Source organism: Thermobia domestica, unplaced genomic scaffold (genome assembly GCF_964235325.1).
Source record: "Thermobia domestica unplaced genomic scaffold, izTheDome1.hap1.1 HAP1_SCAFFOLD_244, whole genome shotgun sequence".
Lineage (NCBI taxonomy): Eukaryota > Metazoa > Arthropoda > Insecta > Zygentoma > Lepismatidae > Thermobia > Thermobia domestica.
The window spans coordinates 125,307-138,816 of NW_027655963.1; the positions used below are offsets into that span (position 1 = coordinate 125,307).

Below are 13,510 nucleotides of genomic sequence, written 5' to 3' on the forward strand. Positions count from 1 at the left end.
CTGGTGGAGACACAAATGGTTCGGATTCCACCTTAGTTGTAGATCCCTCCTTGGGACGTCATCACCATCTCATAGAAAAGAAAGGCAAACCGCCATGGGTTCACCATGCCCAGATACTTTGAATCAAAGACTGGCCTTTGGACAGAACACCACATCATCATGAACAATAGCATCCTTTTGCATGTAATTTGCAGCAATTTGAATTTGCATTTTAATGTTTGCTTCAATCTTTCTCGTTGCAGATGGTACGAACATATAAGGGAAAGAGAAAGGCCAAATACCAATTGAAGTGCACATAGATGCAGCACGAGCATACCACGAAAACAAGGAATCTTCAAGACAAGGGCAGCACAATATTAGGTTAATAGACAGTCACTGTACAGATTCTACAAAAAGCAGTATGTTGCAGGTAATTAGAACCTAGGACTCAGCTTAATTTGCATGGAGAAGAGATTCGACCGACTTAGATTTCATGGTAAAGGTCCTACTGGAAGTATTGCAGGCAATAATCCATCAGGTTGGATGACACGAGACCTGTTTGTGCAATTCATGGAGCATTTTGTCAAACATACAGGCAGTTCTCTTCAACATCGTGTCCTTTTGTTGTTTGATAACCACAAATCTCATATCTCAGTGCAGGTAATCAATTATGCCAAGAAATATGGTGCAATTCTTCTGTCATTCCCACCTAACACGTCCCATAAGCTGCAACCCCTGGACAGAGGAGTATATTTTTCATTTAAAAAGTTAGTTGCAAATGGAATGGATGCATGGATGAAAAACAATCCTGGGTGTGCATTTAGTATCTATGACATTCCGACTATTGTGAAAACGGCATTTCCTCTTAGTGTAAATCCATCTAATATTCCTAACGCATTCAGAATAACTGGTATATATCCCTTTAATAGAGACATTTTTACAGATGATGAATTTTTGGAACCGCAGGTAACTGATCGTTACGTTGAAGATGATGACCTCATTATAAAGTTAGCACTAGGACGTACTTCGCTAACATAACTGAAGTTCCACAACATCCTCATCCTCAACGAACTTTTCAGGTCATAATGAAGAACAAGGACCAACTAACATTACACAAGAAGTGAATTCAGAACTCCCAGATTTACCTGTGAGGAAACAAACCAGCCTTATCCAGCAACAAACCGTAAAGAATCTGAAACCTTATCGACTGTTTTCAATAGACCGTCTACAGGCAAAGAAAAACCACAACTATCGTCTATGCAAGTAATGCCTTAATACTAAACGTCCAGAAATGACATTGACCCTCATCATGTTAGTCCTTTGTCCGTTACCAAAAGCTAGACCCAGGGAAACTAAAGAGGAAGGAAGAAGCGAGTGTTGGCTGTACCCACTGATACTCCAGTTAAAGAAGTATTAGAAGCAGAAGCAAGACATGAAAAGTCTCTGAAGAAAGGTATAAGCCGTAATATTCTGAACGGCTCTATGAAAAAAGGGGATGAAAATTTCAAAACGTAAAAATGATAGTGACGATTATAGTGAAGATGATTGTTTTTGTCTTGTGAGTCTGGAACCATTTTCTAATTCCAAACCCAGAGAATTGTGGGTTCAATGTGTTAACTGTAATCAGTGGTCACACGAAGCGTGCACAGAAGGTAATCCTATTTATGTATGCCACAATTGCAACTCGGACCTTGATAGGGGGTCTATGTGGTCTAGGTTTGCATCATAAGTCATTTCTGAAAGAAATTGTGATTCTATTATAAAACTAAGTATTAGAAAGGAAGTATTGATGGCGCATTTAACTGTACGATAACGATAATTTAGAAAGAGTATTCACATGAGAAATTGAAAGTAGTTTCTTTATGTATGCAAAATATTTTTCTTAGGAAACATTACTTTTGAGTTATGTTTAGCACAATTTAGAATATATTAAAATTACATTGGCGAAATCGGACACATTTCTTTCTGTCACAACTTACCCGATCAAAGTCACAACCTGCCCCAGCAAGGGGCATGTTATGACAAAACATTTGTGTTTGTTTCTTCTATTGTATTGTTCTTATAGTGAAAAATACAGATGCAGAAAAAATTATAGAAGTAGTCTAATGTCCAAACTTTATTTTAAAACAAAATTTTCTAACATTTAATAAAAATGAAATCCTAGAAAAAATAAAAGCCTATTTTTGTCACAACAAGCCCCGGTCTCATCTAATTATTGTTGACCCAGCTAGAGTTTTTTAACAATATAATATTGTACTCCGAGTCATAATTATTGCTGGCGCTATATTAACAATACTGTATAGCTACGTTTAACCATAATTATGGTTGAATATAACAATAACGTTTTTAGAGTGTATATGCGCTCATGATTGCTGAAGAAACGCAAAGGAATCTGGTTCGTACCTAAATTATGCATCTAAAATATACTTGACTGCTTCCAGACGCGGAAGGCTGAAACAATCTGGCAGGAACATAGCTTCTTATCTTTACTCATGTAACTAATTGTTCATTGAACTCTTTCTTAATAAGTGTAATTTGCATTGTGTTTTCGTGAGGTATGATTATGTAATTTAAAAATGGTTGTCAGTTTTATTTTAACCGTTTCTAAGAATTATTTTAGAATAATTTTTTTAAGATAAGAAAGAAATTTGCATTAGAGAAAGTAAAGCAAAATATGTAAAAGCAAATGCTTTATAATTAATCTCGTTTGTATGATTCATCTGTGCTGAAGCAAGTAAGTCCTCAGGTAGGAAGGTATCTGTGAACCAATGAGACTAATCTTGTAACAAACAGGAAAACTCTGGATGATCCTTCGCATAATATACAGAAAAAATACAGGGAAATGTTTAATGAAATAACGATAATCAAAATTTTAACCTGTTTTATAAATTTGAGATTCAGGGTTACACAGTGACAAAAAATGAAATGAAATCTTTGAGTTTTACGTCCCACGATTATGCCGGTTAGGCTAAAGGAGACGGTGATGATGAGAGATGAGTGAAATGGTGGAATAAAGAAAGTGGGAGGAAACTGGGGAACCCAGAGAAAGTCCACACGGCGGAGCTGCGATCGAATCAGGGACTCCAAGCACCGGAGGTGAACGCTCTACCACTGAGCCACCGCACCCCCTTACACAGTGACAAAATTCAAACTATCATAGACTATGGTGATAACAGAATGAATTACACTACGAACTCTTACCAGTTCTAATGGAATAAATTAAAGAACAATTAACTTATTACATATTTAAACTGCATATTTCTAGTGGCACCGAGTAGCGTAGCCGCTATCGCTCTCGCCTTTTGTGCTCGCGGTCCCGGGTTCTATTTCCGGTGGGGACACTCAGTCGAAAAAGTGTAAAAGCTTTCTCAGACCAACCATCCTAAGTGAAGTTTCCCTGGGTTTTCCTCATTCCCATCAGGCAAATGCCGGGATGGTACTTTAATGAGTTCAGGATGATTTAGAAAAAAATGTGTCAACCTTCTTATAATGTTGTTAGACTAGTAGCGCTAAGTGTGGCGGTAATAAGAACTAGATTGCGAACTGTATTGGGAGGAAATGGCCAGCTTCACTTTTAGACTATTCATCAAACCGGCTAAATCAATATATGAATTGTATTAAGTGAACAAATTGTATACTGTGTAAAGGAAAGTTACACTTATCGTGTACTATATACGAATATTATAAAGTTTAGTGAGATACAGTTGTATTCTTATTATATGGTCATTGAGCAAAGCGTATTTGGAACTATGTCATAACAAGTTGAACGTGGTATGTTGGAAGTCACCTGTTATTTGGTAAGCTGGTTTTTGTAATTACTATTGAACATCGGTATTCACTTATTTTGTTCAGAACTGAGAATAATATTATATAGGCTGTTTGCGTGTTGAATATATATTTGTTTTTGGAGATATTTTTAATTATAATATATAGATTTGGAAATAATTTGTTGGAACGTTATCATTTTCCTCATACGAAACTTCGTAATAATAATCAAATAGCTTCTCATCGCTGTAAGATTGAAAGTATCACAATTTCTTTGTAAATAGTTGAATTTTTTTAAGGAAATATATTAGTACAATATCGATCAATTTTCAAATTCATTATTACTTGATCAGAAAACGAACTTCTTAAACGGAATTAAATGTGTGTGTGTGTGGTGGTGGGGTGTTATATAGTTACACCCTGCTGGATAACGACGGGTTATTCTAAATTTAAGTTAGATATCTTAACATGCGTTACAGTACCTAACATACAGGTCCCAGACCACTTCCTTTCTTTCCCAATTCTTTCTTCCTCTCCTCTCCTCGGACAGTGTAACCGCCGAAGGACGTCATCCCTCAAACCTGACTGGCTAACATGGCCGTAGACAAGGGCGCCGATCCTGGGGTTGTGGCTCCCCAAAACTCATGCGGACCTCATTGTATTTATAATTTACAATATTTGGCATAATTTGAATGTAATTTGTCTTAAAATCCTCATATATGCTTTCTGCTTCTAAATGGGCCCCTCCAAATTTACAGAGAAATCGGCACCCTTGGCCGTAGATGCCGCTAACCCAGAAATATAATTCTTAATCCTATAATATTTCTAGCACTAACACTGAATATTCTATATTTTATTTGAACTGAACATTTTTGACGTTACGAATAATTCATTTGCTATAATGCTAGGTGAAGAAAGAGTAATCCAGTAACACTGCATTAAATATCGCGTACCATTGGCTACTGATCATGGTGCTTCGTATCCAAAAAAGAACTGTAGGTGTTAAACACTTTGCTTCATATAACAACAACGAAAGAAATCTAGCAATATTAATTCATATGACGATGGACGTCATTTCTGTTTTTTTTTTTTCTGGAAATTAATTGCTCAGATAACGTGGTAATATTAAAGATTATTTATGTCACATTATTCATAATTGTGCCTATCAAAAATTAATTATGCCAGATTATTCATAACTTCAATTGCTTAACCCTTGTCCGGGTAAACTATGTTTGTAACGTAGACGAGCAACGGAACCTAACCAACTCTATTAGCCTTACCAACTCGATATGTCCGTGACAATAACTTCGACTAACGATAGAATAATTCAGAATTTTATGTCATCGAAATATTTATGGTTATTGAGAAATTCCAGAAAAAAGAAATGAAGCTACTGGGCCTTTGAGGCTCCGTTTCCCCGGATAAGGGTTAAAGGTTATAATTTCGGTCAAAAATTTTAACAAATTCAAATCTAAAACAGATTCGAAAGAGGAAAAATACTGTTATTTTGTCCCTTCTGAAATATAAAAATAAAATAAAATAATAAAGCAACAATTTGCTAACATTTACTTCTTTATCCTGTTTGTATATGCATCGTTCTTTCGCGTATTTTTATATGTACAAGATTGGCAGAATCATAAATTAAATCGTCAGTTTTAGTGGTAGGTGGTAAATAAAGATTATTCATTAGTACTTTTATTCACCTCTTGAGCATGTGAACACATGATTACGGCATGAAATGATGCCATCCAATGAAGCTTCTTTCCAGTCAAAATCCGTCTCTCGGGACACTCGTACAGTAAGGAATGTGAATGAGGAAAGTTCATCGAGGAACTGCTGTATCTGCCATCTGTTGGCCTCTGCCGGAATTACAACGAGACGATGAAATTGATAGTTCCTTTCCTGTTCTGTAGATGGTGCTCAATGATATTATGAGACAAACACACACTAATTTTATTTTATTTTTTTCGCCTTGCACCTTTTTGTGCTGTTGTATGATTTCAACGAGAACACTCCACTATACATATGGATACACTCATGCAAATTTTATGAGATGAATTAGCGTAACAATGTCATTGTAAGAGTTAGTTCAATCTTTCTTCTTGGTCTGGTTTCTACTCTTTGCCTACTCATTTTGCATATTTCCTGGCAATAATTTCTGGAAACGTCTTCTTCCCAAATGGAACTATTAGACTTAATTATTGATTTGTTGCTACGCACCCTTTACATTAACGTCAATACGGAACTTGAACCATAGTGTGAAAACTTGGTGATCATTTTGGTTGGTTGATTTCAGTTTAATGTCCTTTTCACCAGGCCGGTAGCCAGCCTAAAAATTTAGGGGGGGGGCGGCTGAAGTTAGGGGGACCGATCCAACAATATTATAGTTCATCACCATATTATAGTTCATTTGCAAGCCTACGGTGAACATTTTAGGGGGGGGGCAGCAAAAATTATGGGGAGGCCCGGCTCCCACCAGACTCCGCTGGATACGGGCCTGTTTCACACCGAGACTATATGAGACACGAACATACAGCATGAAGAGATATCCGAAGTATATTATTTATCTAATTGGGAATCGCGGCTGGGTCTCGTGCACCGAACACTCGTACGCTATCAAATAGCCACGAAGCAGCTCAGCACCGTATTTTGATTATAGAAGTTTGATACTTGTTATACGATACCAACTGACAGGCATGTAGCAGGATTTCGTAAAGGGGGGAAGAGTGGTCCGCCACATGAAATACTGTGGTCATCACACTAGGGGATCGATCATTCTAAACTATTTTACTAGCAACATCTATTGGTTTGTTTAGCCAGGATTTCGTAAAGGGGGGGATGTGACATGAAATACAGTGGTTGTCACACCAGGATCTCGATCAATCTCAATTATTTTATTGGCAACATATATTGGTTTGTTAGGGTAATAAAATGAGGACATGTTAGTAAGTATTTTAATAAACTATGGAGAAATCTCAAGTAAAAGAATAAAAAAGTACTGGAAAAGATTTTACAATATTTATGTTCCTTCCTCTGTCCGTTCAAATATAACAATTTTCCTTTTATTATGACCTCAATTATTATAAAAAAGTACATATCCACTATTATAAAAAGTAGATATCCAACAATATCTTGTAAAATATTTTGTAATACCTGATTTCCTTTCTCTGCTGAATGAAATGTTAACAGATCTTTTTTTCCATATAACTTTTTTATTTTTATTATTCTGTCAACTACTGTCTGTTCCAAATGACAGGTTAAAGGAGCAGTAGAAAACTGTTTCTGAAATAACATAATTGATAGTGTAGAGAAGCGATGATGAATATTATAATTAAAAAATGTTCACACTCTTACTTAACAGCCCTATGCTTTCGAAAGCTTGAAATGTCCCTGACTAGTAGTAGAAATTCTGAGAATTGCGTAACTTTTCTAGAAATTTCAAATTTCTTGACTTTTACAGGATTTCCCGTTCATTCGCCACCATGTATTGAAAGCAATACAAATCTCCTTATAATAATGAGTAATCAAAAGCTTGCTGTAGCTTTTTATTATTAACGTTGATTCTTCTTTTCGCGTTTCTTTTTGCTTCATCCTTCCTTAATTTTTCCAATCGTTTTCTGCTACTTCCAATATTCCAATCCAATCGTTTCGTGTTACTTGCTATCCGAAACTGATTTCGCCTTGTAGTATTCAGATATTTCAACGTATGATCAGTTGCTACGACATTATTTCACAAGTATTATTTCATATTTTAACGCATCCATAATTTGCTGTATTACGATCCCAATCAACTTCCATGTACTTAATTTTCTCTGGATTTACTTCTTAACCCATGTCCCTGCAAGCGTTTAATAAGACTTCTGCATTTTGTTTCTATTGTTCTCTTATTATCCCTTATTAAATTGACATCATCAACATACGCCATAACCTGATGGATCCCATTCAAGTCTAGGCTCTGGTTGCTCTCTGATTTTCCTTATAGCGTTTTCCAGGACATAGTTGAATAATGATAATGGCGACAACGCATCTCCTTGTTTTAGGTATTCTAGATTCGAAACCTCGTGGACAAAAATTTTCCTACCCGGACTTTACTTTGGGAATATGTAATAATCTGTCGTTGTGCCATTTGAAAAAAAAAACAGTAATTTTATTTTGGGTTGGCAACACTGTTGCATGTTTCTGTTTAATACATTCATACTTGCTTCGTGCAAAGTTTTGCTTTTCTCTCTTTTTGATTTCTCCGTTATAGGGATGTTCAAGATAAATTGTCAAGCCTATATGTATATAGTTCTTGACATTAAAATAATATATTATTAAACGTTTGTTCTTTAATTTTTAATAGAGGAACTGTTTTTCCACATACTGTTAAAATACGCAAACGAACACAACTTAGTTTCAGAAAGAAAATGAAATAGGCGCCCGACCTTGTGTTTTAGGCACGGCACACACGTTACAATATACCTGTCAGGTAGACATCACTGGTATACCGGAAATGTATACCTGTGCAGGTTATAGCACGCATACGCAACAGTAAACCTGAAGATTTTAACTCAGTCGGGAGATGGTGAGCAAACAAGAAGACAATGACCGACGCTCGCAATTCAAGGAACTAGCCAAAACTCACCTAAATACTGTATTGTCTGTCTCATAAGTATATGCATATTTTCCGCGGAATAGTATCTTTTGGCCCTTGAAGCGATGGAAGAAATGAGAAAATCAATTCGCTTAATGTAAAATTGATCTTAAAAACTTTTAAAACTGTGGATCCTGGTAAAACAAAAAAACATATTACGTTTGGAAATGCAATTTACAAAACAAATAACACGAATAGTGTGACAAGCAGGGAAAGCCGAGAAACTGTTATACTGTTATACGGTAAGATGACGGAGACAAAAATCAAAAACTAAATGTTTAAAGTGTATAGAAAGAAAACAAGCACATGAATGTTTGGTGTAGTGGGTAACGTTCTATCCTACCAATCAGCTGATCCATGTTCAAATCTTCGTCAAGTGCCTTTTTTCCCTTTTCGCCGGGGAAACTGCCATTACTTGTAAAATTTACTTGTTTACTTTTCGTCAAAGCAACTACCATTACTTGTAGCATTTTATCTTTTCGTCGAAGGAACAGCCATTACTTGTAGTATTAGGGTTTTATATATAGTATCATTCTGTTAGATTTTTCTTATTATTGTCTAAGATAATAATATAAGGCTGCAAATATGATTCTACCTAGGTAGATCAAAAGTAACGATGTTCTAGATTTCTTTTCATTAATAAAATTTAAAAATAAGCTTACATCTAAAACTAAATATACAAGTAATTGAAATGAAAGTAGCAGGTTGGTGCAATATAACCTGAGGGTAGAAGAGCAAACCACTAGGCAGAAGAGCAAAACAATATAACCTGAGGCGCTCTCAAGTGGCTGTCTTATCTCTGTCTTAACTTTGAACTGAACACACCTTTCTTTAAACCACAATGTTATCTATGAAATACTGGTCTGTGTGAAAACATAAAGCGAAGAGAAAAGAAACAACATTGATATATTTTGTTTTTAATTTTAAATGTTTCAGTATGTTGAAAAAAATAAATCATGTCCACTATTAAATGAGAATAGGGTTATTAAACTTGTGTTCATACCGAGTGGAATGACAGTATGTATTCTGGAAGGTCATATTCTATTTGGGAATACTCACGTGAGAATGAAAATAATGTAACATTTATGGAATCAACCCTATCAATATATTGATTTCTGATGGGAGTTCATTTAGTTAGGGATCCCAAGCTAAGTTGTAGAACTATGTCTCATATAGTTTCAGTGCTTAAAGGGATGTTACACTTCCAATGAACCAACTGATCAGTCTTACAACTATCAGTTTCAGGAAAGATGATTGGTTTGTGAACTGTGAAAGGTGTCTATTAATCTACAAGCCAACCTTGGAGCAATTTCTAAATAACCCAAAATAGATTAAAGACAGAAATCTGCGTATAAAAATTGATCGCTCGCTGAACTATTGTGACCCATAATTAAACTTGATTCTAAGCTTTCTAAAATTGTGCGTCTTGGTTCACTGGAGCAAATCCTGGGGGAATGAGAGGGATATGTCCCCTAGAATCTTGGAGCTGAGGGGGACAGTTCCCCCAATAATCCGATTTGAAGTGTGATTTTTTTGGACAGAAAAGTGATGATTTGTGTCCGATTGCCACAAAGAAAAGTGAGATGAAATTGATGTCCCCTAGAACAAGCCTCAGATCTACCTGCCTCCCAATGTTGAAGAAAATTCTGATCTCTTTATCTTTCACAACATTGTTTTTCAACTTCATAAATATTTTGAACATCGTTTCAAAAAATATGTGAACGGTCTTACCCGTCACTTCAATGTTGAAGACAGATTTGCGCCGCTGTCTAGATTTCTAATACAGGTTCAAAAGACCTGTAAATATATTTTTAAAAATCAAAAAATAGAATTCAAAATTTGTTTATTAATATAGGCTGGAGCAATCTTTAAAGGTCAGACGTTAACTGGTTGAAGTGCTCATTCTTCGATGAGAAGAATAAATTTATGGAAATATTATTTGCGCAATATTCAAACATCTTCCCCAATAGAATACCATATCAATCGAAGTGAAATGAAAAAGATCCAAGTGAATCCAACTGCTAAATATCTTCTAGATTTATTTTAAACAGCTTAAATGCTTACTCGCTTTGGTCAGCTTATGAACACAAAACAGGAAATTAATATATTGCAGCAGTGCCTTGATTTTTTTGATAGAGTTGGAATTTCCGAAAACAATGCGGCACGTGGTCACAAATTTTTAAGGAGGAGTTTAAATGCCGAGTTTCATCTTCCTATGATAAGAGATTAGTCAGAAACTATCTTTCTTTATATTTTTAATACTTCTTTAATCGCTTAGAACATGTATTGTATGAAAGTCACGTGCGAAAAACCCGGCGAGAGTTAACTAACAAGGGAAAAGCAGACTTTGGTAAATACGCTTCTGGGCCATCCTTTTCCAACTCGACGCATGTATGAGACGAAGCGTAAAGTTATCAAGTGACGGCTTGGCAGAGTTAGAAAGATCTACGACTCACGTGCAGAGGGTCCTGGCTTCGAATCCTGCTCGAGTCTTTTTTGTTTTCCCTTTAACCAATCAAGTAGCCATTTTTAACAAGGAGTAAAATATTAATTCATCATATGTTTGCGAAGTTTCCAGTAGACGTCAGCTAATCATTTTCTTCCAAGTAATAAATGTATCCAAATATTCATTTCAAACGGTTCATTCGATTTCCCATGATGATCGGACAGACAATCACGATGTCACTTTTATATATGAACCGCGTATTTAGAGCTTGTCCCCTTTTCCTCTCTAAAGCGGATCTTTAAGGACAACGAAAGATGGGCTGACATATTTGAAAATAAGGTGTTTATGTTCATTTCTTCCTCTTATGATATATATGTAAATGAATTATAGAAACCAGACATGAATAAATGCTAAATACAGTATATTGAAAAGATAATTTCAACTGCTTCATCCGTTTTGCTATGATGACAAGACACAACCTCGATGTCATCATTCTTAAATTTTGGACAAAAATGATACAAATTACCCCTACTCTTCACTTAATACCGAAAGTTTTAAACAAGGTCGGACACGTGCACACTTGTTTTAAATAAGGTTTTTATATATCAAATTCAGCTCACAAACGTTAGATATTATCTTTTTCATGTTATCAACAGTCAAGTAGCAGATTTTGTCTAATATTTAGATTACATTGAATTTAATGTCACGCTAGTAGCAAATTAAGCATGAATGCTAAAACATTGTTCAGTTTCAGTTCTCAAGAGATTTTCTTTCCTGTGTTTCTATTATGTTGTCAATAGCTTACAAAACAGTACAGCGGACTTTTCTCACTTGTAGTATTTACAATTTTCCCATATACTTTTCTCAAAGTTTAATTCCTTTAGGCTAAAAGAGACGGATGATTAATGAAACTAAATTCTAGTTAAAGTAAAATTTTAATTGACACTTAACGGGAATCGAACACGAGACTACAAGAACGAAAAATACATCCGCTAACAATATACCTTTTTTTGAAAAGACTTTATTGACAATTTAATTACCGTTACATTAGGCAGTTACAAAGGTAATGCAGAAACAATGTGGTGGGGAAAAACTATATAGAAATTTAAATTGGAACAAATTAAAATAAAAAAATAAAAAATTAAAAATTAAAATAAAAAAATTAAAAATTAAAATTAAAAATTAAAAATAAAGAAAGAAGGAACAATTGACAATTATGAACAGTAAACACAAGTGTAATGAAGTTAAGACGACAACATTATTGCAAAGAGTTTATAGTCATCACATTGGGCTGTTATTCAGTCGAGACAAAACATGTTGGTTAAAAGATAGATACAATTCACAGCTAAGAAAAGTACATACTAGGTTATAGAACTAAGAGAACCAAATAATTGACAAAATGATGCCATATATTTTGAATCTCTGTACAAAATTGTAAGCGATGTTATTGCAGTGAAAACACATATTATGATCCACTATTCCTAAGTTGAAGAGTCGGTCTAGCGTTCCGTATTTGTTGTTGACGATGAAATACCAGAGCGATTTTTGTTGAGTAGTTAAGAAAGGAGCGTTAATATTTCGCCAAATATAAGGCTAGTGAAGTTGTGGCTCTTTTAATTGAATATGGGGCGTGACGAACTGTTGTGTCTGCACATAACGGCGATAAATTGCTCTAACAGGGAAAAGGTCTAAGTTGCTTCGGGCAATCAGCCCATAGGCTATATCAAGAACTGGTTCTCGCAGATGTGGGCCCAAGAAAAAATATTAATAGGTGTTTGGAGGTCAACACAAGCTAAACAAGCAGAGCCAACATTACTAGATAAACTGTTCTTATCATTCGTGAACACGTCGATGGTTCGTATCAATAGTAGTACCTGAGCTTGGAGCGATATGTTTTGAAATGAGATTCCACCTTGTAGGGGGGGCAGCACGAGTTGCTCATATGAAACGCGAAGCACTTTATTATGCCACAGAAAGAACAAAGCTTGACTAGTGAGGAATTTGTATGTTTGTAGGGGGAGAGGAAAAATAGAGCAAACAAACCACAGAAGGCTGAAAGTTTTTTTTTGTTTGAGAAAGAAATTTCTACTGATCATGTCCATATTGCGAGGTTTATGTCGTATTAGAAGAACACGTATTTTGAGTGCTATGATATCATAATTGAAAGTAATGGTTGGTTTGATGTTATTGAACCATTCAATACCCAGGATTTTGACGGAATTAACTGATGTGTAGTACGCACTGTATTGATCCTGGTATTTTGGATGAATACAGAGGAGCTGTGTTTTTTATTTATTTAATCTTGCTTCTGAAATGCTTTGATACGCGTCTAAAAGACTCTGAATATCTTCGGTGGTGGAAATACTGTTCACATCATCTAAGTACCTCGCGACTGAAATAGAAGCGTGGTAAATTTTGATGCCAGTGAGTTTGGTCTGCGCCGCGTATATTAGAGGTGCGATTGAGAGACTAAATAGAATACTGGACATTGTGTCACCTTGAAAAATTCCAGTACACAAAGGGATAACGGAGCTTAAACCACCATGAATTTTCAATTTCGTAATTCTGTTGTGATACACTCCCTGAAGCATGGACAGAAAAGTTCCATTAAATCCAAATTTGTGTAGGACTTTAAAGAGATAGTCTTTCCTAATAGTGTGATACCCTTTCAAAAGCTTGTGAAAAAA

The 13,510-nt window shown here is 35.4% G+C and overlaps 1 protein-coding gene across 1 annotated transcript; it reads left to right on the plus strand.

The window, feature by feature from the left end:
- Positions 1–441: 441 nt before the first annotated feature.
- LOC145676615 (uncharacterized) lies at positions 442–1,017 on the plus strand. Its single transcript, XM_081747449.1, has one exon. The coding sequence runs from the start codon at positions 442–444 to the stop codon at positions 1,015–1,017; it is 576 nt and encodes a 191-aa protein (XP_081603575.1).
- The last annotated feature ends 12,493 nt before the right edge of the window (positions 1,018–13,510 follow it).